The sequence below is a fragment of the Rhineura floridana genome, chromosome 15 (genome assembly GCF_030035675.1).
Source record: "Rhineura floridana isolate rRhiFlo1 chromosome 15, rRhiFlo1.hap2, whole genome shotgun sequence".
In the NCBI taxonomy this organism is placed as follows: Eukaryota; Metazoa; Chordata; class Lepidosauria; order Squamata; family Rhineuridae; genus Rhineura; species Rhineura floridana.
In genome coordinates, this window is record NC_084494.1 from 38540980 (window position 1) to 38566545 (window position 25566).

The window sequence follows — 25566 nt, forward strand, 5'->3', positions numbered from 1 at the left end:
TGCTCCCAAAAAAGTAAGGGGTCTAAGACCTGCTGAGACCTTGGACAACTATACCCCTGGAAGTAGCTGACAAGAGCAGGCATCCCTTGAGCATGTGCAGAGTGCCTTTCCCTTGGCATTCTCAGCCAGCCACAAGAGACCTGGAAATTCAGAGGGCCAGGCTTGCAGGTAATTGAGCAACATGTTTCAGGACACGCTAAGAGCTAACGCAGGAAAGCCTTGTGGCATCTTAACCAAACAGAGATAGCACTGAAGCTTTTGTGGATTAGAGACCGTGAGGGATGCAGCATTATCCTTTACAGGCAGACAGGCGGGAGCATGGAGAGAGCGTACCTCAGTAGCAGAGCACATGTTTCACACAAATCCCAAAGGCCCCGGAGGTGGGAAAGGCCTCTTCCTGACTGATGAAGAGCCACTGCTCACTGTTCCTCAACAGTCCTGGACTAGTTGGACCAGTGGCCTAACTTAGCAGAAAGGCTGCTTCATCACCTAGGGCTGGGAACATCGTTGCAGAAAGCCCAGCCAGGTGTGAGCCAAGTGTGACACATTTTTTGTCTGTATGCCAAGAAGAGATGCACCCTGATCAAAAGCATCAAAGGTCCAATCAGGGTCTGGCTGCAACTCACTTCCAACTACTAACAAACAGGCAAAACAAACTGAATGGGAACAGTAAACACACCCAAAGAGGAGAGAATTCCTCCTGGCCCGGAGCTGTCTTTTCCCAATTGCCACTGAACCCAAATCAGGTACGGAAGTGCCAAAAAGATCTACCTACAGATCCCAACTCTGCCTCGGCAGCATGCAGGTGTCCCCCTTTAAAATATTTATGCCGGAACATGAAACTTATCAGGTCTCTTAGAAGCACATTTACTCAAGCAGAAGTCCCTCGATGACAGGTACTCTCTGCTGGTAACTGTGCTTAGGATTGACTCCTGAACATCCTCCTGGGAGACTGACATTCTCCTTCCACAGGTTTCTGAGTGTTCCCTTTGTTAAAAAATGTCATACACAGTTCTGTTGTCCAACATGGCCAATGTAAACAGCAGAAGGGTGGATGGGTGCACTTACACACCCTCAACTAATCTCACATTAGAGCATAAGAAAGTCCCTGCTGGCCACAGTGGCCGACCAGATGTCCCAATGGGAAGCTCACAAGCAGGACATGAGTGCAACAGCAGCAACTCTCCCCACTTGGGATTCTCAGCAGCTGACAGAAACATAGGAACATACCTTATCCTGAGCCAGACCCCCGGTCCATCTACCGGTCTCTACAAGCAGACCCCCCAGCAGTGAAAGAACACTAATAATTAGCTGTCCTTTCAGGGCTCCCGGAATTAGCTGTTTGCGATGGCTGGCTCATTGTATTGTTTTGTTGTGTTTTCTAATAATTATTTTAAGCCGCTTTGTGTATCTTTTCATGCACTTGCCACCCCGCCATCTTTTGTGGGCCAGAGTTCATCACACCTGCCGCAGAGGCATCTGGCCCTCAGAAAGGCCTTGCAAGTATCACAAGAGGTTTAATTTTGGACACTGAACTTTGAAATTATGAAAATAGTGGCATTTAAGAGATGCTGAACTTTAAAAAAAGTATGAACTATTTGCCTCCTCAGTGTGTTTTCTAGACAGAAAATGCACATTTGGAAGCTTATTCTTTTTAAATTTAGTTCATAGTTCAAATCTCCTTTTAAAAGGTTCTTGTGAGGAAACTGACTGGCACGTTTGGGTTGCTCAGTTCCACGCTGTGAAGATCATCCTGAAATGACAAAAGATTTGCCATTTATCAGGGTCATTTCCGTGTGGCCTTTGGGGAAGGTGATGATGCAGCATTTGCTGACACACTGGGAGGGGGGTGGATGGCACAAGACGTCAGGTCTGAGAACTGACTGAACTGAAATGGATGAGTGACATAAGTCCCAGAGGAGAGAGAGTGAGTCACCCACTGGGCCATCCTGGAGTAGCAGAATGTGGTGCTGGCCTGGGAGACTATTCACGGCTTCCAGAAGGGTGAGAGAGTGACTGGCTCCTAGGACACACCCAGTGAGCTTCCAGGTGGAGTGGTGGTGGGATTTGAACACAGGTCTTCTTGGTCCAAGTCAGACACTCTGGGCACTGCCACACCTCATCAGGCATCCCACTCTCTTGATCGGTTCCCATGCTCCAGAGCTGAGTCCTGGCATTCCAGGCAGGTCTCTGCTCAAGCTCTGGATGGTGAGAAGATCCAAGAGATGGCAAAACGGTACTTTAAAAAAAAGGATAGCTGTCAGGGCTGCAGCCTGCGTGGAGCAGAAATACAGAAGATGTTGGAATATATGTGGTTCAACTCCAACTTGTGGGTTGAGGCTGCATGGAGTTAAGAAGGGTAGCTAGAGAGGAGACCTCTTGGTTGTTAGGCTATACCTGTCCTTTGATCTCCTGCTGTCTCTTCCTTCCTGCTAGACTGATATGCAAAGGATGTTGATCACAGTTCCTTCCCCCCTTCTTACCTTCTTCTTTCTCTCGTGAGGAAGAGCAGACATATTCCTTTGTCTCTCCCTCTCCTCCAAGCATGAGGGCAAGCACTGGGCTCAGTGTTTGCAGCTCCAACTTAGCTAGTTAGCTAGATATAGGACTCTTTCCTATCAAGCACTTCCAGAATAAATTAGTTATTTCTTATTTCTTTATTTTAAAGCTTAAAGTCTCTGACTAATTTGCAGGGAAGGTATGATCTTTAGCAAAGATTCAAACACACACTTAAGCTCACTCAGTACTCTCCGTTCCCAGCATCGTGACCCTCCAACAGAAGATACAGCCCAGAAGAGGATCCTTCCCTTTCACAGGCCTTGAGGGGGGGCATATCCTCACTTCCAGGGGGGCCGCAGCCAGAGCCAACTACCCATTCACTTATGGGCCCCAACAACATCAGCCCATCTGCACAACTCACTGCCTGCACTTTTACCTCTACGGAAAGTGGACAGAGGAAAGTTTCTCTCTCTCTCTCAATACTCGAACTGTGGTCCTTCCAACGAAGGTGGATGCTGGAGGATTCAGGACAGACAAAAGAAAGGGCTTCTTCATGCAGGGCATAGTCAAGCTGTGGAACTTGCTCTCTGAGGAGGCAGTGACAGCCCCCAACTTGGGTGGGTTTAAAAGAGGATTAAACAGATGTGTGGAAGATAAAGCTATTGGTGCTGCTGGCCACACCAGCCATGCTTAGCGCCAGGGTTGGAGGCTCCAGTTCAGTGGCAGAGCATCTGCTCTGTATGCAGACAGTCTGAGGGTCAGTCCTCCTCCTCCCCCATCTCCAGGTAGGGTGTGGAATGTCCCATCTGAGATGCTGGAAAGCCGCTGCCAGTTAGTGTAGACAACACCAAGGTTGATGGATCAAAGGACTGGCTCCGTATAAGGCAGCCTCCTGTGTTCCCAGAGTGCAGTGCATCTTGACTTCCCCAGGACAGGCCGTTTCCTGCGCCATCTCAAGCAGCAAAATGTGCTCTCAAATACACCAGCTATCTGCTAATCTTCAGATGCCATTGAATGAGACATCAGCTGACCATTATGGGCTATTAGACTCTCAAAAGAATAGCCAGCCAGAAGGCACACTATGTTGTTGTTATGTGCCTTCAAGTCGATTACGACTTATGGCGACCCTATGAATCAGTGGCCTCCAAGAGCATCCGTCATGAACCACCCTGTTCAGATCTTGTAAGTTCAGGTCTGTGGCTTCTCTTTAAGATGCCAACTACTGTCATGGGCCCGCCCCGCAGGAGTTTGCCACAATGCAAAATTCTGCCATCGAAACAAAGGCAGGCAATGGTGACAAGCCACTGCCCAGAAAAGTGAATGTCAAAAACTTGGGCACATCCTGATCAGGAAAGGTCCCACTGTGACAGCTGGTGGAAGGTGGGGGTGGGGTGTGCAGAGCCTCAGACAGAGCAGGGACAGCCTGAAGGAACTGGGGGAGGATCTCCAGCTGCTGGGCCACAAAGTGGGGTGCTCTTCCTAGCAATGCAAAGGCCAACTGACAGCACCCAGAGGAGGAGATGCTTCCCCCTCATTTCCCAGAGGGGTGGGTGGGCAGAGGGAGGAGACCGACTGCCCCTTTATATGCTTCAGGAGACAGACAGGCCACAGGGAACAAGGGTATTTATTGTTCCCAAATTGTGGCTCCAAGGGCCCCAGCAAACCTATAAGCACCACCCAGGTAGAGATTTAAAACAGCTGATGGAGCAGGCCATTTCAGGTAAATCCAGACCCATGGTGGGAAGCAAAGCCACAAAGGGCTAAAAAAGCACACACAAATTCTCAAATCAGGGACCCAATTTAACAAAGATGTGACTTGCAAGGTACTGTGAAGAGGAGGAAGGATGCAGTTCTCCCCCCCCCCGCCAACATTTGCTGTGTCAAACACAGCATTAACCACACACAGGAAGAGACTTGAGTAAGAGGCTCTCTTACACAGCTGATGAGTGAGGAAAATGTCCTCCTTCATTCAGCAATTTATCCCTGGCCATTGCCCCCCTTCACCCCACCCCACCCCATGCATCTCATCCTCCTAGAAGAAACCTGTGAAAGGAAGACAGGAGCCAAGTGATCTGAACAGCCATTCTCTCCCAACGCTAGCAGGAATAAAGCCCTGGAATCACGACTCCCTGGTCTAATCCAAGCCCCTGTCCAGAACATATATGAGCATATGTGCCTGTCAGACCCTCCACCCATTTTGCCCCCCCCGCATTACTAGCAACTCTTAAAAGCAAAGAGATTTGCCAGCCCTTCTGCAACCTGGGGTCTTTTCACATGAACATGGCAAGGATTGACCCTGGGGCCTTTTGCACTCAAAACTGCTGCGCTGTGGCCCCTCCAGAGTTTTGGATCTATTTCTCTCCGTCCTTCCCCCCCCCATCAACCCAGAGCTGCAGACTGTATCCAGGTGTGTCTAGACCTGGGGTGGCCCCAGCTCTGACCCCTTCCACCATCTGCCCACTGAGGTAGCAGACTCTCGACAGCACTGTCCTCTGTCCTGCCATCTTTCCCATTATTTCTCCCATTTGTTGGCATCTCAAACATCAGAAGTGAAAGCCTTAAACATGCTGAAAAATGTAAGAAAGATAATTTGAAAAACAGTTATATGAATTGGCCCTCACCACCTTTGCACCCTCCAGACATTTTGGACTACAGCTCTCATCAGCCCCAGCTGGCATTGCCCCCAGGGCACATGGTTGGCAAAGGCCAGTTTGAATGTTTCTCTGCTGCTACTTGACACCCCCAAATCCCTCATCTGCCTTTTCTCCCTTTCCTGGTTTGGTTTCTTCACTGCAAGTGGCCAACTTGCGGCCCTGCCTAGGAACAGAGACAGACTCTTGGTCCATGTAGCTCAGTGCTGTCTACTCTGACAGGCAGTGGCCTCCCCCTACCCTAACTGGAGATGCCATCAGGGTTGGACCTGGGACCCCCTGCATGCAAGGCAGGTGCTCTGTCACCAGCGGCATAGCCAATGGTCAGGGATGATGGGAGTTGTAGTTGTAGTCCAGTGACATCTGGAGGGCCCCACAAGTTATCTACCCCTGATGTACACAGATCACATCGCTTTGGGGCACTGTATAGTTATGGCACACACCTTCTAGAAGAAACGTTTAGGAAGGCAAACAATTAACTTCTTGTACATAATCCCAAGAGGTTTCTTAGGCCAGTTTTGGAATTCAGGGCCTTGACTCACCCAGGGTTGATATTTGCAACCTTGATCCACACCTTTTTTTCGCAGTATACATAAATGGGAATTATGAGCTGGGAAAATCCTGCATCTTGCTGAACTACTGATGTTTGCCCTGATCCACAGCAACTTGCTTGCTCCCTCCTGAGTCACTGAAGGCGACTGCACTTTGCCCCCCCCTTTCTGGCCTGATGCTTTCCATTCATCATCCCGGATGCTGCTGGAAGCCTCCAACTCCCACGTTGCACAAGTGCTGGACCAAGGCAGCCTCTTTGTTCTCCTCCTTTGTAAGCACTTGGGAAGTTCCTCACAAGAGAGAGGTCATTTCGGATAAGCTTGGGAATGACAGGAAATGCCAGGCTGCTCCTTTGAAAGAGAACGCGGACAAAGCAGGGCAGCTGCAAGCCACAGTCCACAGCATCTTTTACGCCAGAACACTGAGCTTCTGAGGCCTCATCTTGAGTACTGCATCTAGTTCTGGTCTCCGCACTTCAAGAAGGATGCAGACAAACTGGAACAGGTTCAGAGGAGGGTGTGACGTTCCCACCTTTGACTCCCCCTGTGAGGTTCCCACCTGCTTGTGGCTACCGCCTTTCACTAGGCACCACCTCAGGACACCACCAGTCAGGATCGTCGTTTTTATTTTTTTCACAGATCTCACAAGATCCCACTGCTAGGCAGCATCACCAGTCACTCCCTGTAAACAATACTGCTAGAGACTTTGCCTCAGTCTCTCTATAGCTTGTTACTTTGTGCCTGGGTGCCCTTGCTGTCCACAACCCCCTTGTATCTTTGTCTATAAAGCATACAATCCTGGGTTGCTCTGGATACTTGACGATGTTACAATATCTCCCTTCACCACTGCCACTATTTATTCGATACTGTTTCCCTCCAGCCTTGGTAATTACCCTGCCCTCCCTTCTGGTCTGTGTATCCCCAGCCAAGGATCAGGCTTTAGGTAAACCAATAAAAGTATTTATTTGATAACACCAGGAAATAACAAGATTACTTTAGGAATGTTTAACAAGCATATGGTTGCATATAGTGTCATTCTTTATGTTTCTGGTCATATATATATACTGTCTAATCAGCCAAATATAATCCAACCCTCCCTCAAACCCAACCCATCCAAATAACTCTCCACTAACGACTCCCCAACAACTCTCACCAACAGACCCCCTCTCAACTGTCATCCTCCCTTTTATACCTTCAGCCATTCAAACACTCAGCCAATCATCATCCAGCATTCTCCAGCATTCCAACCCATGCTCTCTCCCCTCTCATTCAATTCACTTCCCATACATCCCTTAATAAACCCACACTTACCATATTTACAGGTTTTAACATATAAGGACATCACCGAGGGCAATGAGGATGATTAGGGGACTGGAAACAAAGCCCTGTGAGGAGAGACTAAAAGAACTGGGCATGTTTAGCCTGGAGAAGAGAAGACTGAGTGGAGATATGATAGCACTCTTCAAGTACTTGAAAGGTTGCCACACAGAGGAGGGCCGGGATCTCTTCTCAATAGTCCCAGAGTGCAGGACACAGAATAATGGGCTCAAGTTGCAGGAAGCCATATCTCAAATTAACATCAGGAAAAACTTCCTAACTCTTAGTATAACAATGGAACCAATGGCCTAGGGAGGTGGTGGGCTCTCCAACACTGGAGGCCTTCAAGAGGCAGCTGGAGAGCCACCTGTTAGGGATGCTTTAATTTGGATTCCTGCAATTAGCAGGGGTTGGACTTGATGGCCTTATAGGCCCCTTCCAACTCTACTATTCTATGATTCTATGATGGACCAGTGGCCTGACTCCAAATAAGGCGCCTTCCTGGGTTCCTTTTCCTTATTGGGTCAACAACCAGCAGGGAGGGAGCACAGCTTGGGGGCAGAGCAGTCACTCTGCATGAAGGCCCCAGGGTCAATGTCCGGAAGCATCTCCAGTTAGAAGGACCAGGCATCAGGTGACGGGGAACGCCCTTGCTCTGCCTGGGACCCCCACCCCCGGGGCAGAGGCAACAGTGGCCTCAATGGACAGTCCTCTGACCCCGAACAAGGCAGCTTCCTACTTAGCAACAGCCTGCCCCACATGTCCAGGATAAGGAGTCAGCGCTGATTTGGGGGAACTGCAATACTCCCTACTGTCTCCCTACATAAGCCAAAGCTACAGTAGATGCAGCATCTTGCAACAGTACTCAGACCCCTGACCAATGCTCTCACATTACTGAATTGCGAATGGTACGTTGTAACTTTGTTCTGTATGATATTTTATTTTGAAGCACTGAAACTCAAATCAATTATTGTATGGTGACATTGGTTTTATGTTGGGAAATGTTTGTAACAAACATAAAAAAATGAATCGTGTTGCTTGCATAAGTATTCAACCCCACCACACTAATATTTGGTAGAGCCACCTTTCGCTGCAATAACAGCTTTAAGTCCTTTGGGGTAGGTATGTACCAGCTTTGCACAGAGTGTCAGAGGGATTTTGGCCCATTTTTCTTGGCAGATTTGCTCCAGGTCGTTCAGCTTGGTTGGACGTCGCTTGTGGACCGCAATTTTTAAAGAGCGCCGCAAATTTTCAGTGGGATTGAGATCAGGACTTTGACTGGACCACTGTAGGACATTCACCTTTTTGTTCTTGAGACACTCCAGTGTTGTTTTGACCTTGTGCTTGGGACCACTGTCCTGCTGAAAAGTGAATTTCCTCCCAAGCTTCAGTTTTTTAGTGGAATGAAGAAGGTTCTCTTGCGGTATTTCCCTGTATTTTGCTCCATCCATTCTTCCTTCGATTTTAACAAGATGCCCAGTCCCTGCTGATGAGAAGCATCCCCACACCATGATGCCACCACCACACTTCACTGTAGGGATGGTGTGTTTTGAGGCATGGGCAATGTTAGGTTTGCGCCACACACAGCACTTTGAGTTTTGGCCAAAAATCTTGGTCTCACATCTGACCACAAAACCTTTTCCGTCATCACAGCTGAGGCACTCTCTTGCTTTCTAGCAAACTCTAGACGTGGTTTCAGATAGTACTTTTTGAGTAACAGCTTCTTTCTTGCCACCCTCCCATACAGGCCAGTGTTATGCAGAGCTCTGGATATGGGAAGGGGAGAGAGGGGTTCTTTTTGCTGAACAAGGCGTTTTTTGGCGGGGGGGGGGCAGGGGAGATTGGTGTAACTTTTAAGAGTACAAGAAGAGACAGCCGGATCAGAGCAATCTGGTGGCTGGCATCGCCACAGAGGCCAGCCAGCTACCCCAATGGGAAGCCCACAAGCAGAATAGAAGCCTCAACGGCCAGCTGGGGGCCCACTGAGGCACTGCCTAAAAAAAGAAGATTTGCATACAGATGATAATTTATATATATTTATGCAGGTTTAGGAATAAAGGCCCCGATTTAACCAGAAATACAACGCTGCCACAGTGGGGAGCCCTGGCGGGATGCCCGCGTGCTGGGCCAGCGAGCAACTGCAAGGGCCGGCCCCATCCACTCCCTTCTGACAACTCTGGTATCTCCCGAGAGGCCTTGGGCCGGGACAGCCTTGCACCCAGGGCCGCCCCCTGGGCAGGAGGAGGACCTACGCGGGTTCACGCAGCCGAGGAAAGGCCGAGCGCAAACAAAGCGCAGCCACTGACTTTGCCTCCCGAGGCAGCGAGTTCCACAGGAGAACGGCTCACGCTCCGCCTTAGCCGCGAATGGGCTGGAGGCAGAAGGGACGAATGAATGAATGAATGGAAACGGAGGGGCGGGGGGAAAACTCTGACCTTCGCTCCCCGATTGGCTGCCTCCTCCCAGCGGCTGAGAGGCACGTCGGCGCCCGTGATTGGGCGCCTCTCCTGTCTGTTTAGACGGAAGGGAGGAAGAGCCAGGAGGAGCCGGAAGTGGATGCCGGGTGGGCTGCGAGGAGTGACGGTCAGACCGCGATGGGAGCTGGGTGTCGGTTTCCCCTGATTTGATGACCTTTGACTCTGCCCGGGAGGGGGAGACTCTCACCCAACTATTTTTGGCGGGGGAGGCTTGTAGCAGATCAGCCCCCCTTGACCCTGATAGTAGTAACTTTTGGCCCTGAATCCCTCCCTTTTTCAGGCTGCCCTTTAACCCTTGGCCTAGTCAGGCCAGTTGGTGCCCTTTGACCCTGAGCTCCTCCTCCAGCCTCCCCCCCCGAGATGCGTTGGAAACTGGGGCTCAGCCTCTTGGGGGCCAGCTCTGTGGGGAGGGTCGTTCCTGCAGCGGCAAGGCCTGCATGGCATCCCTGCTGCTCCCACAACTCTGCAGAGAGACCCAAGAACAGGACGGTGAGTTGCTGTGGGGTCGGGGTTTGCGCGCACGGGTGGGACGTCGGAAGGACCCTGCTCGATCAGACCCGAGAGTCCAACATCCAGGCCTCGTGCAATAAGTATGCAAAAAAAATCACTGAACGTGTGTCATCCTCAGAAACATGACACTCTGTGCTGGTTCTTGTGCTACAAGTGTACTGGTGCATTCTGGACAGGATCTTAATGTTACTGCTGGAAAATGTGGGTGGACGCTGCCCCCAAAATAGCCTTAAAAAAACCCCTGCCGTTAACTCTCAGCATCGCTGATAAAAAAACCAGCCCCTACAGATGAACCAACCAGTTAAATCCTTGTGGCCTAAACAGGAATCTGGCTCATACTCCTTGCCACTTAAAGAGCAGGCTGCATGTGCAAAGCCCTTGCATTTGCTGTGCATTATGCGTTCTTCTCTAGACAGCCTGGGGAGGTCACTGCTTTCTATGGGGAACCGAGGGGCTGACTGAGCGATATGCCTGTATGGCTGGCCAAGCCTGGGTCCTGGAGAGCCAAGTCTTCTCATGGTGGCTACACAAAGATTGTTACATGGAGCCCAGTGCAAGACCATTGGCAATTGCAGTTCCAGTATAATATATTACTACATATAACTTGTATTTCTTATGTAATGGTTGAGTTGTGCAAGACAGAAACTTTGCAAGGGAGAGATCTAGCACACAGACAAGCTTGGTTTTCCCATCTTTGTAATGGCTTGTAAAGATCAAGAAGCCAAAAATGGAGAAAGCCTTTTTCCTTGATGGTCAGTCACTCCCTTGCTTGGCCTTCCCAAATTTCCCAGTCTCTTCACACCACCACACCACCACTATGAGATTGCAAACAATTCCTCCCCGTGGCGTTGACTCTTCCCTTCTCTTCCAATCCAGAGTATTTTTTTTTAACCCTGGGGCTTCAGAAAGTGTTAGTGTTTTGTGGCTGAGTAGTGTGTGCCATGGACTGGGCCCTGCTGCGTGACTTCCAGAGCAGCTGCAGGAGATATAGGGTGGTGGGACCAGTGTGTAGGCTACATGCAATGCCAAGGAACAGCTGTTGGGTTTCTTCTTATAGCAGGAAGCCAGGGAGCAGCCAACATCTCTCCGAAAAGAGCAGGAAAACATGCCTTGCCAAGGAGGTTCATCGTTATGGGGAGCAAATTCTTGCCACACCACAAGCACTTCAGAATGGACCATTTCTTGTTCAGGTGTCCAGTCATTTCCTGTCATCATGGGGGCACCCAGGCTCTTGAGAAGCTCCAAGTGTGGGCATCCCCGTCTGATTCATCAGAGTGCATTGTTCAGAGGCCTCACGGTGGAAGACATCCAGAAAGCAAGGGAATCTAGGCTAAAGAGGGGCCAGGAGAGTCTGGGCAAAATGAGGCAGAAGGTAAGAACTGTCTCTTGTAGGAGGAAAGTTGAGCAGCCATCCCACTAGGACCTCTGGACAGGCGCTGGACCTCATGGGTGGGTGGCTGAGGGTCCTTCATATGGCACTGAAGAAATGTTTATCACAACAATTCAGATGTATGTGCAAGCATTACTGCTAATTGTCACCATGGACCAGGGCTGGAGAAATACTTCAAATCATATTCCCAGAAGCTTTTCAGCACTGCTTAAGAACATAAAAAATGGCTTGTTGGATCAGATCAGGGTGGATCCATCTAGCCTAGCATTCTGGTCCCAAAGGGACAGGACAGAGGTCTCTGGGAAGCTCAGAAGCAGGGTGAGAAGGGGGGGTGCCTTCTCTCTTTCTCTCCAGTATCTGGTTGGCTCTACCTTTCTGCTGTTTGGTGTCTGCTTTGTTCCTCAGCTTAGTGAGAGGGCCCGGGAGCAGAAAGTGCCAGTTACACGTGTTGGACGGCTTGCAAATTTTGGAGGTGAGATCCTCTAGGATATGACGTGTAGAGCTGAGGATGTGTGTGTCACAGGGAGATGAAAAGGGAGAATGCCAGGGTGGATGTTAGTGACCTGACTGCCTTTGGTTTGGCTTGTATCATGTCACAGAATGCTTATATAGCTGCCAGTTGCTGAGGGGAAAGGGCCAGTCATTGAACATTGTAAACAGCTGCAATTGCACTGCTGTGATGGGCATGAAGCTGATTATACCCCTACAAAAAGGTATCCCAGGCAGGCCCCCTATTTTTAACAACAAAACCATTTTTATTATTTTATTTTGTTATTTTTGGCAAGAAAAAGAATTAAACAATGGCAAGAAACCTTGAGAACTTGAAACTGGAGAGGGCTGAGAATTCATGGCTGGAAATTAATATTCCACTCACAAAATTACAGCTCTGAGTGTTTTTTCAGAGTCATCCTGACAAGATTTAGGTTTGTAATGTAGACATGTGCACAGGTGCCACATTAGGGGCCTCGGGGGGGGTGCGGAGAGGGAGCTGTTAGGAAGATTGGAGTCGGTCTGGCTGCAGAGTAGCTTCACCTTCCTGGCCACAGCTGGTGCTTTGACCTCCTGAACTATAGTGCATGTGGCAGGACTGAAACTGCCACTCCCATCACACACAATCCTTTCTTTCCAGGTTTGGCTGTGGGTCTGGGTTTTGGAGCCTTGGTGGAAGTGGCAAAGAACTCCCTTAATGGGGAGCACAAACCCAAGGGTAAGAAAGATGCAACTGGAGGACATATGCCTGTGTGCTCACACTCTTGTGCATCCATGTGCTGCACAACAAAGGGTTGCATTTAAAGATTTCGCGTATTGGGGAAATGGAGACAGGAGACAGATGAGGACAGGTTGAAGAAACAGAATTTTAAATTACTGAACAAACAAACAGATAAAACCTTCTTCATGGGAGATCTTGGGATTGTTGTTGATCACAAGCTGAATATGAGCCAACAGTGTGATGTGGCTGCAAAAAAGGCAAATGCTATTTTAAGCTGCATTAACAGAAGTATAGTTTCCAAATTGTGTGAAGAACTGGGCCTCATCTTGAGTACTGTGTCCAGTTCTGGACACCACACTTTAAGAAGGATGCAGACAAACTGGAACAGGTTCAGAGGAGGGCAACAAGGATGATAAGGGGACTGGAAACAAATCCTTTAGAGGAGAGCCTGAAAGAATTGGGCATGCTTAGCCTTAAGAAGAGAAGACTGAGAGGAGATATGATAGCACTTGAAAGTACTTGAAAGGCTGCCACACAGAGGAGGGCCAGGATCTCTTCTCGATCGTCCCAGAGTGCAGGACACGGAATACTGGGAAGCCAGATTTTGGCTGAACATCAGGAAAAACTTCCTAACTTTTAGAATGGTAAGACAATGGAATCCATGACCTAGGAACGTGTTGGGCTTTCTAATACTGGAGGCCTTCAAGAGGCAGCTGGACAGGCACCTGTTGGGGATGCTTTAATTTGGATTCTGCATTGAGCAGGGGGTTGGACCCAATGGCCTTATAGGCCCCTTCCAACTCTATGATTCTATGAGAAATGTTTATCTGTGTGTCTGTCACAATTTTATCCTGCCAGAGAAGCTCAGTATGTAGTTTACACAGCTCCCCCATTATTCTCACAACAAGCCTGTGAGGTAGCTTTGGCTGAAAGATAGTGATGGACCCAGGGGGCCTTCAGGACTGAGTGGTAAATTGATCCTAGGTCTCCCCAGTCTTAGTCCAAAACTCTAACCACTGCACCACCCAGTTTGTAGTTCCCCTGAATGTGGCAATTTCAGGCAAGTGTTCTGAGCTGACTCTGGAGCAGGGAGTGTGCTGGTTCCTTTGCCTGCCTCCTCTCCTGGTTCTTTCTCTCTCAGGACAGCCTGCCTTTCCTGCAGAACCTTTCCTCTCTCTCACCCCTGCCTGGGCTTCCCCACAGCCCTCCCTTCCCCTTAACCCTTCTCCAAAAGTGGGACCATGTGCAAAAACATATTGCCTGATATGAATTGATTGTCATGTTCTTTCCATGTGCTTTTTAATTTAAGCCTGTTTTTAAAACTCATGAGTTAAGGCTCCAAAGCAAGAGCATCTCTAATCCAGCGACATCTTAGCACGATGCTCCAAGAATTCAAAGCTTTAAAGTGTGAGGCTTTGTTCCTGTAACATGTTGGAGATTTGTTATATTTGTTAATTTGTATTTGTTTATTTTTTGTGAGCCGCCTTGAGGGACTTTTTGGCCGAAAGGCAGCATAGAAATAAATGTAACATAACATAACTTGCTTCCTCTTTTTAGTCCTTGTTTTGTCCATTGAGGATGGAGAACGAGCCCCTGGGTAATGCCAAGTACCCTGGCAGTCAGTGGGCCATCCTCCTGCCTTTTCCCTACCCAGTTCTTAGCAGGAAGGAACAGCTGGTTCTCAGTGGAGGTGAACGCTACCCAGGGGAGACCTGAAGGCTCTGGCAAATGCCTAGCACGCCACCTCAGGCCCTTCCTTTTTTCTCTCTCTCCCTCCCTCCCTCTCTGCAGATGGAAGTTTCCTTTTGGAATCCAACCCCTTCTTGTCAGAGGCTAACGCAGAGCGGATCGTGGACACCCTCTGCAAGATGCGTGGGGCGGCCCTTAAGATTGGCCAGATGCTAAGCATTCAAGGTATGGACAGGGCTGCCTCTTTCCCTCTTCTCCCATGCCTGTGCACAGCAACCTCTGGGGTTGGTCCCCAAGCCAGTCCCCTCTAGAAGGCTGTTTCTTCCTGCCCAGGGATTGCCACCCTGGGTCAGGCCAAAGGCCTTCTGTAGGTCAGCACTGAGCTGCTGGGGGCCTCTCCACGAGAGCAGGGGGGCTGGGGAGTGGCAGTTCCTTGTCATCAGGTGCAAACCAAGCATCTCAAGATTGTAGCCCTATTCAGGAAGTGTCTGCAGCACAGGGAGCCGGCACAAACCAAGCTGCAGATGGCCACCCCTCCAACCTGTGGCAGGCGATGGGGGCAGGAAGGGCTGGAATGGGTGTAGCTCAGCTGCCCCTTCTCTAGAATATAAACGCCTGAATAGGACTTTGTGTGTTTAGAGAAGGCAGATAATAGTTTCCCCCTCCACTTGTGATGTTTGTAAACTTGTTTCCCTGAAGGCTCCAGACCATCCGATTGCCACTTGGTGGTGGTCACCCTGTGGCCCCAGAGGGGGTGAGCTGTGGCAGAGCAGGGATCCCCATTAACTGCTCTCCCCACAGACAACAGCTTCATCAGCCCCCAGCTGCAGCGGATCTTCGAGCGCGTCCGCCAGAGCGCAGATTTCATGCCGCCCTCCCAGATGATGGTGTGTTGCTGATGTGTGTGCATGCGTGGGAAGGGGGGCATTGCTGTGGCTGGGCTGGCATGAACTGATGCTGGGCCTGAGCAGGAGGTTGAGCCTGGTACCTTTTGCTCCCATCTCGTTTCCTGTCACGTTCTGAGTTGTGGGCCAGGAAGGGCAGAGAGGAAAGGGGGACCAGCAAGTGGGGATCCTGTGAGCCCAGGGATGGGGACAAGGCATTTATTTATTTATTTTTATTTATTTATTTATGCCCCGCCTTTTGGCCAAAGGCCCTCAAGGCACCTTACAAAAAACACAAATATAAAAATACAATATAAAATACATCAATAAAACAATACAGTTTACAAAATACAATTTACAAAAGTTAAATAACTGCTCTTAGGCTAGCAATGTAAAACGCATGACACACAAGGGAAAAGGGACAGGGAAGGACAAGAAAACAAGCACGCTCAGGCACCATTTGCGTCCATCCCAGCAGCTGGTGGCGCCAGGCACTCCCCCTGCGTGTCCCTTGCCCTGCATTGCTGCGGCCGTCTTTCCCATGTCAGCAGCAACTGGCCCTGCAGGTGGCCCTACCCTGAACCCTGTGCCTGATTCTCTGTTGCTGACCTAGGAGGTCTTGGTGGAAGAACTGGGCACCAACTGGCGGGACAAAGTGGCCTCCTTCGAGGAAATTCCCTTTGCAGCCGCCTCCATCGGGCAGGTGCACCTTGGGGTGCTGAAGGATGGGACTGAGGTGGCAATGAAGATCCAGGTAAACACTGGCTGCATGGAGATGGGAGGCAGAGTCTGTGGGAAGGGAAATTGACTGCGAGCACAGGTGTTGGGGCTGATGAAGCTGGATACCTGTGGGCAGGTGGCCAAGCTGGGTCCCATCCTCCAGCCTAGCTGGTCCTGATGCTTTCTCTTCCCACTCCCCTGCAGTATCCTGGCATCGCTCAGAGCATCCGAAGTGATGTGGACAACCTTCTGTCAGTGCTGAAGATGACCGTGATGCTCCCAGAAGGTAAGAAGGACACCAGAAGAGCCTGGGGGCTGTTGGGTTGGGCCAGAGGGGATCCACCTAGTCTAGCGCTTTTGGTGGCCTCCGAGATGCGCCAGTGAGAAGCAGGGTCTGAGCACAGCAGCCCTCTCCCCACTTGCGATCCCAGGCAGCTGGCATTCTGAAGCCTACTGCCTCTAACAGTGGAAGTAGGACGTAGCTGTTGTGGAAAGTAGCCGCTGATGCTTGGGGTGTAACAGGAGGGGGCGGCTGCATATGGGGGCTTCTCACAGCTAATGGAATCAGGGACATGTACAAAGAGAAGGCAAAGGGTGGAGTGAGAGGAAGAGCTCTGCTGGGCCCCTGAAATCCTTCTGTGGAAGCCTCAGTCATTGGACAAGAAGTCGCAGAATGTCCATGGGCATTCCAGCCCACGAGGAGGCAGGAACAGCCGTGGAATGCTGAGGACTTGGCCTTGGAGGAAACTGGATTGGAAAGCAGGGAGGGTTTGGGGGTGGGTGAGAAAATGGTATTTGAGAGGGGAAATGACCTTCCCACGAGGAGCAGGGGCAGGACAGGCAGGGTGTTTCAGCGTTCCTCAGCAGGGCTTAGGATGGGGGGCTGGGGGGGGCTTCCTGGGATGCTGAGTTTTGTGCTCTCCAGCGGCGCAGCTGAGGGTGAGCGGCATCCCTCCCTGCCTCTGTCGCATCCTCTCTGCTTCTCCTTCCTTGTAGGCCTCTTTGCAGACAACACCCTGCAGGTGCTTCAGAAGGAGCTGGGGTGGGAGTGTGACTACCAGCGGGAAGCCGACTGCGCCCGGAAGTTCAGGTAGCAAATCCCTGGTTGGCCCCGTTTCTCCCAGGAGATGTCCCTGGCCTCTCTCGGGGGTGGTGCCTGTCTGTTTGGCTGCTTCCCCTCTCAAAGGTCAGCTCTCGAGACCCCTTTGCCCAGAAGCATCTGCGCTTGGGCTCCCCGGAGTCTTTGCCCCTCCATTGTCTCTCTCTCTCTGTCTCCCAGCACAAGATCCTTCCTTGCCGCAGCGTTCTCTAATGGGGACATTTCAGAGCAGCAGCCTCTGCAGCCTCAGGCTGACACTCTAGGAATTTACCCATCTGGTAGTTAGTATACACAGCAGCTTCCTGTGACCCTGAGTCAGACGCTTGGCCCGTCCAGTTCAGTAGTGCCAGCACTGACTGTCAGCAGCTGTCCAGGATTTCAGATGGGGGACGTACCCACCCTTTCCTGGAGACGCCGCTTGAACCCAGGCATTCTGCAGGCAGAACAGGTGCTCGGCCGTTGAGCCACAGCCCTTTCTCAGGGCTTTGCAGCTTGCAGCACTCTGGCTTTGACGGGTGCCGCCCCCTTCCTAGAGAGAGCCTCTGCTGTGGGCTCCTGACGCTCCGCTGTCTCCCTGTCTACCTTTCCTTCTGCAGGCACCTTCTGGCAGGAGACCCCTTCTTTGAGGTGCCTGAGGTGCTTGGCGAGTTGTCCACCAAGAGGGTCTTGTCCATGGAGCTGGCGGGGGGCGTCCCGCTGGACCAGTGCCAAGCGCTCGACCAGGAGCTCCGTAATGAGGTAAGATGAGGAAGACAGCAACACGGCTGACTCTTTACGGAAGCAGTCGTGGCAAGCTCAGGCGGCGCCTAGTAGCCAGAGCTGAAAAGAGCCCCAGGGCATCCATATCGGCAGGGATGTGAGCTTCCCCGCATTCACCCTCTCGAGAAGGCCACATCCTCCTCCTCTGTCTGCCCATGGAAGGCCTCCATGCTGACCGTTTCCCATCCTCTCTCTCTCCCGCCCCAGATCTGCTCACACATCCTTCGCCTTTGCCTCCGGGAGCTCTTTGAATTCCGCTTCATGCAGACCGATCCAAACTGGTCCAATTTTTTCTATGACGCCGAGAGACACAAGGTGGGGCTTTTGTTGGACTCCTCGGTGGGGGCAGATGTGTGGAAGGTTTGAGAGGCTGCAGCTGTACTGCAGCCCATCTCACACCACAGCCCCGTTCCTTCCAGATAACCTTGCTGGACTTTGGTGCCTGCCGAGACTTTGGCAAGGAGTTCACTGACCATTACATCGAGGTAAGTGCTGTATACCTGCCTGGCTCTGGGATCAGAGCTGCCTGTTTGGAATGAAGGAGGGTTTGGTGGCAGACTTGTCTGGAGAGTCCAGGATCCAGGCACATGCGGACAGAGCCAAGACACAAGCCTCCGTGACGAACGTGGGCTGTGCTGCCTGGCCCAGCAGCCGGAGCGTTGCCATTTGCGCTGGCTCTGTCCTTGCGGCTGCCGCATATTCAGTGGAAGGTCTGGCAGTGGAGTCTGTGCCCTTCACTTCAGAGCTTCTGTCGGCCGTGTGGGAGGGTGGAAGTCGGCTGGGGACAGCCACGTTGGGGTGGAGTCAGCGGGGGCAGCCCCCTCCTCACAGTTGGGAGCACGTGGAAGGGGATTGGAGAATGGGGACGACAGCAGTGGTTAGTCACTGGCTGGAAGGGGGGGCAGGTGCCATAGCTCAGTGCCCAGTATCTAGCTGAGCTTCACCCCATGAATCCTTTTGTGGTGTGGGCAGGTGGTGAGAGCTGCCGCTGATGGGAACAGAGCCAAAGTGCTCCAGAAATCAAAAGACCTCAAATTCATGACTGGATTGGAGACCAAGGTGAGTACAACTGTAGGGAGCTAACTGTGGTCTGCCTGAGGGAGGCTGGGCAGAGCCAAGGGTTGCGGGTTGGCACAGAGGAAGCCAGGTGGGGAGAGGAGAGGAGGAGGGTTTTAACGTGCACCTAAGCTAGTTTAACTGTGGCAGTTTCTCTCAAAGGAGTTCTAGAAATCTTAACTGCTTATAAACTAAGCTGTGACGCTTTTTAATGTCATTCTTGGCACCTTCACAAACCGACAGTTCTCAAGGTCGATTAGAGAGAGTCATGCCAGTGCAAACCAGTATAAAAGCTTATTATACACGTTTGAAACAAGGATGCCCCCTCCCCAGGGCCCCTCCGGGTCCTCGGTAAACGCAAGGGTTTGGCATTTGTCACAGGGTTGGTGGTGGAGATCTGGAGGCTATTCCTCAGGGAAAGTGCTTCTGCTTTCCAAGGGCCTAAACTCCAGCACTTGGATCTGCCTTTGCCAACCTGGCTGTGCGGGCTGGGGCTGATGGGAGTTGCAGTCCAAAACATCTGGAGGGCACCAGGTTGGCAAAGGCTGAGTTAGATATTTGTGTCGTGGTAGGTTTTTTGTTTGTTTTTAATTCTTTGAATGTTCTTAGTGGATATGTCCCCTTTTGAAGTTATAAACGGAAAAAAACAGAAAGCAAGCGATTATTCCTCTAGTCTAGCACAGCCTCCCCCAGCCCCACCTGTTCCACTCTGCGTTGTGTTACTGGAGCTGCATCCTGCAACTGTGCACCAAGAGCAGGAATCCTGACAGGCTAGAAAGGCCATTGGCGCAAGGCTTCCTTCCTGGCCCCATACGAGATGGCACAGTGTCCCCTGTTGCTATGAGCCTTCAAGTCGATTACCACTTATGGTGGCCCTATGAATCAGCGACCTCCAAGAGCATCTGCCATGAACCACCCTGTTCAGATCTTGTAAGTTCAGGTCTGTGGCTTCCTTCATGGAATTAATCCATCTCTTGTTTGGCCTTCTTCTTTTTCTACTCCCTTCTTTTTCCCCCAGCACTATTTCTTTTCTAGTGAATCATGTCTTCTCATTATGTGTCCAAAGTATAACCTCAGTTTCATTTTTGCTTCTAGTGATAGTTCTGGTTTAGTTTGTTCTAACACCCAAGTATTTGTCTTTTTCATCGTCCATGGTATCCGCAAAGCTCTCCTCCAACACATTTCAAATGGGTTTATTTTTCTCTTACCCACTTTTTTCACTGTCCAACTTTCACATCCATCCATACAGATCAGGAATACCATGGTCTGAATGATCCTTTAGTGTTTGGTGATACATCTTTGCATTTGAGGTCCCTTTCTAGTTCTCTCATAGCTGCCCTCCCCAGTCCTAGCCTTCTTCTGATTTCTTGACTATTGTCTCCATTTTGGTTAATGACTGTGCCAAGGTATTGATAATCCTTGACAAGTTCAATGTCCTCATTGTCAACTGTAAAGTTGCATAAATCTTCTGTTGTTATTACTTTAGTCTTCTTGACATTCAGCTGTAGTCTTGCTTTTGTGCTTTCCTCTTTAACTTTCATCAGCATTCGTTTCAAATCATTACTGGTTTCTGCTAGTAGCATGGTATCGTCTGCATATCTTAAATTATTGATATTTCTCCCTCCAGTTTTCACACCTCCTTCATCTTGGTCCAGTCCCGCTTTCCGTATATGTTCTGCGTATAGATTAAACAAGTAGGGTGATAAAATACACCCCTGTCTCACACCCTTCCCAATTGAGAACCGGTCAATTTCTCTATATTCTGTCCTTACAGTAGCCTCTTGTCCAGAGTATAGGTTGCGCATCAGGACAATCAGATGCTGTGGCACCCCCATTTCTTTTAAAGCATTCCATAGTTTTTCATGATCTACACAGTCAAAGGCTTTGCTGTAGTCTATAAAGCACAGGGTGATTTTCTTCTGAAATTCCTTGCTCCGTTCCATTATCCAACATATGTTTGCGATATGATCTCTGGTGCCTCTTCCCTTTCTAAATCCAGCTTGGACGTCTGACTATTCTCGCTCCATATATGGTAAGTGCCTTTGTTGTAGAATGTTGCGCATTACTTTACTTGCATGGGATATTAAGGCAATAGTCCAATAATTACTGCATTCCCTGGGATCTCCTTTCTTTGGAATTGGGATATATATTGAACACTTCCAGTCTGTGGGCAGTTGTTTAGTTTTCCATATTTGTTGACGGACGGTTTTAAAGGGCGGTCAGGTTGGGCACTGGCCCGAGGGCCCCAGAGCTACAGGAGCCCCTGAAGGGCCCTCTGCTCCTCTTCCGCGAGCCCCGCGCGGCCCCCCTACCTGTCTACAGTAGTGTTTACCATTGCCCTTAATTAAGATGGTGGCCGCAGTTCCCCTAAGGTTCTGAAGCCGCTGCCGCCATCTTAGTTGATGGCAGAGATGTGCGTGTGATGCCCAAAGGCCCCTGCATGCCTGGAGCCGACCCTGTTTGTTGACAAATTTTTGTCAAAATTTGGACAGATTCAGTCACAGTAGCTTGTAGTGCCCCCTAGTGGTATCCAAAGTCACAACTTATTGTGACCACATTTAACTGTATCCAACAATAATTAACCTCCACCTTATCAACATCATAATTGCGCTTAAATGTCATCAAAGTGTTCAGTGTGCTTCACATACATAATCTCATCAATTTTTCTAGCAAGCATGTAAGGTAGGTGAGCATTAGTTTTCCTATATTGCAGACTGGAAGACTGAGGGTGATGGAAAATGTCTTGTCAAAGGCGCCCTGGTGAGCGTGGCTGAACTGAGCTCCTCCTCCTTAGTTCATGCTATTAGCCACGGTGTCCATGCTTTGAGAGAACTTCCAGGGGCAAGGTCTCTCCCTCTGCCCCGTAGCCTGCTGGCCACTGGGGTCTCTCCAGATCCTCCTTTCGTTTCTGAGTTAACAGCCTGAGGACCAGGGAACTGCCCCTGGTGGCATTATCTGGGCCCGAATAGGTCCTGCTGCCACCTGCTTTGCTGTGGCTTCTGATGCTGTTTTTTGTGGACTGCATGATGGCAGAGATGACTTGGCCGAGATGCCTGTGGCTAAAAGGCATTGTGGCAGGACACTGAATTGTCAGGGGAAGTGGAGAATCTGTGCAGCTGGAATATTGAATGGCAATGGTGGGGAAACAGCAAGGGTAGAGGTTGCTTTCTTTTAAAAGGTTGGCTCTGAATCTCCTTCCCAAATGTGATGGGACCAGGATACCTGAAAGATTGTCTCACCCCTTATGTACCCAGTCGATCACTGTGCTCTGCAAGCGAGGGCCTCCTGCAGATACTGTGTTATCCAGAGGTCCATTCTGCACAATATAAGAATCAGGCCGTTAGTGTGGTGGCACCCACCCTTTGGGATTCCCTCCCACTAAGTATCAGGCACCATCTCTGTTGTCTTTTTGGCATCTGCTGAAGACCTTCCTCCTGCAACAAACCTTTCAACATAGAGAGCTTTCCCAGTCTCCATCTGTATGTTTTTAGATGTTTTAATCATTTTTTCACTTCTGTGCTTGCTGCCCTGTCAGAGGAAGGGAGGAATATAAATCTTCAGGGGCAGCTGTGGCTTCTCAGTAGCCCATGGGAAAAGCAGTCTGCACATGCCCAGAGTAATACTCTTCCCCTTGCTTTTGGTACCTGTGGTCTGTACCCGAGCACCCCACACCAGTACAGGCAACAAACAGGCAGAGAGCAGGGCTGGGCCAACGGCTGTGGGCTGGGGTGGGTTGATCCCTGGGCTGATCTCCCCACTCCTCCTGCAGGTTTTTGAAGATGCACACGTTGACGCGGTGATGATCCTGGGGAAGGCTTTCTCCACTCCAGGCACCTTCAACTTCAGCACTCAAAACATGACCCAATGCATCCAGAACCTTATCCCTGTGATGCTGAAGCACCGGTTGAGCCCTCCGCCAGAGGAGAGCTACTCCTTGCACCGCAAGATGGCCGGATCCTTCCTCATCTGTGCCCGCCTGGGAGCTGCCATCCCCTGCCGTGAGATGTTTGAAGAGGCATATGCCCGGTACTCTGCCCAGGAGTGTCTCACTGCATTTGTGGATGTGGCCTAGAGGGAGGGGCCTTCTTTTGTTACTCTGGTGGGTGCATCAAAAGGCTCTGAGAGAGAAGAGTTCTGTTTGTCCTGCTGCTTGGTGGGTCCACGCCTAGGACCCTTTGCAGTGTGTCTGCCGGCAGATTCTGCTTTACACCAACCGCTTGACTTGACCCATTCAGCTGTTGGACCCTGGCTTGCCTTTCCTCTTGCCGTCTCGGCTTCTAACGCAGCCAGCTGCGCCATTCCCCTCCCCTGCCATGCCCCATTAGTCACTGGGGCCTCCTTGGGGCAAGGGAGGTAGCAGCAACAGCCAGACCCTGCCCCCTACAGGCCAGGTGCTTTCCTGCACTCCCTGCCTCTGCCTCCAGAAGGGAGGGAGGGAGGGAGGCCAAGAGCCAGCCTTGAGTGTTGTTGGAGAGAGAGAGAGGTCCAGGGCAGAGGGACGGTTCATCCTCTTGTTGCTACAGCAGCAGATGAAGCTCCAGGCAGACTTGTGTGGCAAAGTGTGTGTGTGCTGCTATTACAGGCATTGCTTTCCTTAGAAAGAGAGGGGCGCCATCCTTGCCATGAAAGCAGGGAGGTGCTGAGGACCAGAAGAGCAGGGGGCTGTGCCTTGTAGGCCGAAAGGGGGTACAAGGGAGGAGGGGAAAGCTGAGTTGCCATTTGGAATGCTTTTGTGCAGGGAGGGCCTTCCACCCCCTGGAGTACCCGACTCTACAGCAGCCTGGAAATGGAATGATGATTGGATGAAAGACCCCACTCTTGCCAAAGAGTTTCCTGCTTCCTCTGTTTTCCTTTCCAGCTCTTTAATAACTGGGAAATGAGGGATCACGGTATTATTACAGATCATGCTTACTGGCCATCAGCTTTTCTCTCAAAAATGAAAACATCTGACTGAATAATGCGACTGATGAGAGCCAAAAATGGGATGGGAGCAGAAGGAATTAGCCGGCTGGATCCTCTGATGTTCAGGGAACAACAGTAGCTACATATGAAACAGAATTTAATCCATCAGAAGCACTTGTAACATTTCTCCCTGCCCTCTTCAGCAAACTTAGGAAGGCTTTTTATTATTTTGTATCTGTTTTTTGGGACTGGGGACTAAGTTCTGAGCTTTGGGAAGAAAAACCATTATTTTTTTCCAGGAATAAAGTTTGTTAGAAGTCTGATTTACCTTTTTTAAACATGTTTATAGGAGATAATGCTGATCTGTTGTATAAAGGATTGATAGGATTTATGTCGGCAGCGGCCAGATCCCTTATTGGATGCTTCTGGAGAGACTTGCAGGGTTGAGTCTTGACCTTTGGCACAGGAAACTGTGGAAAATAGCTTCATTAGAAAAGATGACTCAAAGACTGCCTCTGGCGAAAGGAAAAAAGAAAAAAGACAATTTTGCAGCAACGTGCTGGCCTCTTCCTCTCGCATACAGCAGATGCAGACAATAGTACATCAGTTACCACCCCCTTTAAATTGTTCTCATTCAGATGATGTTTGGATTCATGGACCAAGTATTTGTGCAAACGTGTGTCTCTCCGAGGAGCTCAAGGATGGAGTGAATGATACAGGCACTGGGAAATGCAGGAAAGGGGTTTTTCTCACTTCTGTATATGAAGACTGAATAAATACATTTATGGGGGGGAAAGAAATATGTTTTACCCAAGAACACAGTAAAATACCACCTGTTGAAAAGCACCCACCAGAGCAGCTTTTCCTCTGATGTGTTGCTGTCCAGCTGTTTTGGACTAAAACTCCCATGAGCCCCTACAAGCCCAAGCTCATCGTCTGGTCCAGTGTGACAGATGCAATTTGCAGTTCAAAGCAATTGGAGGGCACCAGGTTGGGAAAAGGCTGACTTTGGAGGCTCTGTAGCCCAGACTTTCCCCCCCCATCTGCATTAAGTCGTAGGAGCGTGGTTGGCTCTGACGGTTCCAGAGGAGGTCTGCAGCAGCATCCCACCCAGGTCTCTTGGCAAATCCTCCTACTTGCAACTGTCCCTTGTCCAAGCTAAACTTGGGCACAGCAGCCTGGATCCTGCTTGGCCTCTGCTGCAATCTCCCCTCCGGTTGTGCTCCCTGGAGGAAGGGCTGCTGCCGCCCTTGCCGTCTGCACTTAGCAGGGGCCTCTGCCTGTTCCTGTCGGCACCTCCTGGAGCTGGTTCTGCCCACAGAGCAATGAGGACCACAGCAGAAGCTGCCCCGTTTATGGGGAGGAAGGGGTTTCTTCCCTTATCCAAGGGGCTACTGCTCCTGTGGACCCCGTGGCTGTTCCTTCCGGTGTGAGTGACTTGGACTGGCTTTGCCCAGTTGCGTTTCTCCACTTTGTCCTTCTCTGAGTTGGTGGAGCAGCTGAAAGCAGGAGCTGTGAGTGAAGACGTTTTTGTGAGAAACCGAGCAAGGGGCCTTCAAACCCACCTGCCCTCTTCCAGCCTCACGTACACCTTCCCTTTCTCTCCTCCCCCCACCTGTAGCAGACATTAACAAGCCACCTTCCCTTACAGGATGACTTACATGCAAATTACTAAGCAGATACAGAAATGGGCATGGAGACAGGATCTCTTGGCAATGTGGTTATGTAGGCATTTCTGGGCCCTGCTTTCTGCCCCGTGTCCAACTCCTGCCTCCCCACTTATCCGTTGCCCCCTGCCTGTGCCCCACCTCCCTGCTTAATGCAGCGTTCCACACAGTGGGCTGCTGGAGAG

The 25566-nt window shown here is 50.4% G+C and overlaps 1 protein-coding gene across 7 annotated transcripts; it reads left to right on the forward strand.

Moving 5' to 3' along the window:
• The first annotated feature begins 9526 nt into the window (after positions 1 to 9526).
• COQ8B (coenzyme Q8B) lies at positions 9527 to 25553 on the forward strand. 7 transcript variants are annotated; one of them, XM_061596908.1, is made up of 15 exons: positions 9527 to 9984; positions 11063 to 11377; positions 11801 to 11867; positions 12525 to 12602; positions 14397 to 14519; positions 15096 to 15181; positions 15792 to 15932; positions 16103 to 16184; positions 16895 to 16988; positions 17594 to 17735; positions 17964 to 18071; positions 18176 to 18241; positions 18729 to 18815; positions 22582 to 22911; positions 24064 to 25553. In XM_061596908.1, exons 1-14 carry the CDS (start codon positions 9856 to 9858, stop codon positions 22882 to 22884), a joined length of 1821 nt encoding a protein of 606 aa, XP_061452892.1. In that variant the 5' UTR covers positions 9527 to 9855; the 3' UTR covers positions 22885 to 22911; positions 24064 to 25553. The 7 variants fall into 7 exon arrangements, with proteins under 7 accessions (XP_061452892.1, XP_061452891.1, XP_061452893.1 ...); XM_061596907.1 differs by having other exon boundaries at positions 22582 to 25553; XM_061596909.1 differs by having other exon boundaries at positions 11066 to 11377; positions 22582 to 25553.
• Positions 25554 to 25566: the final 13 nt, after the last annotated feature.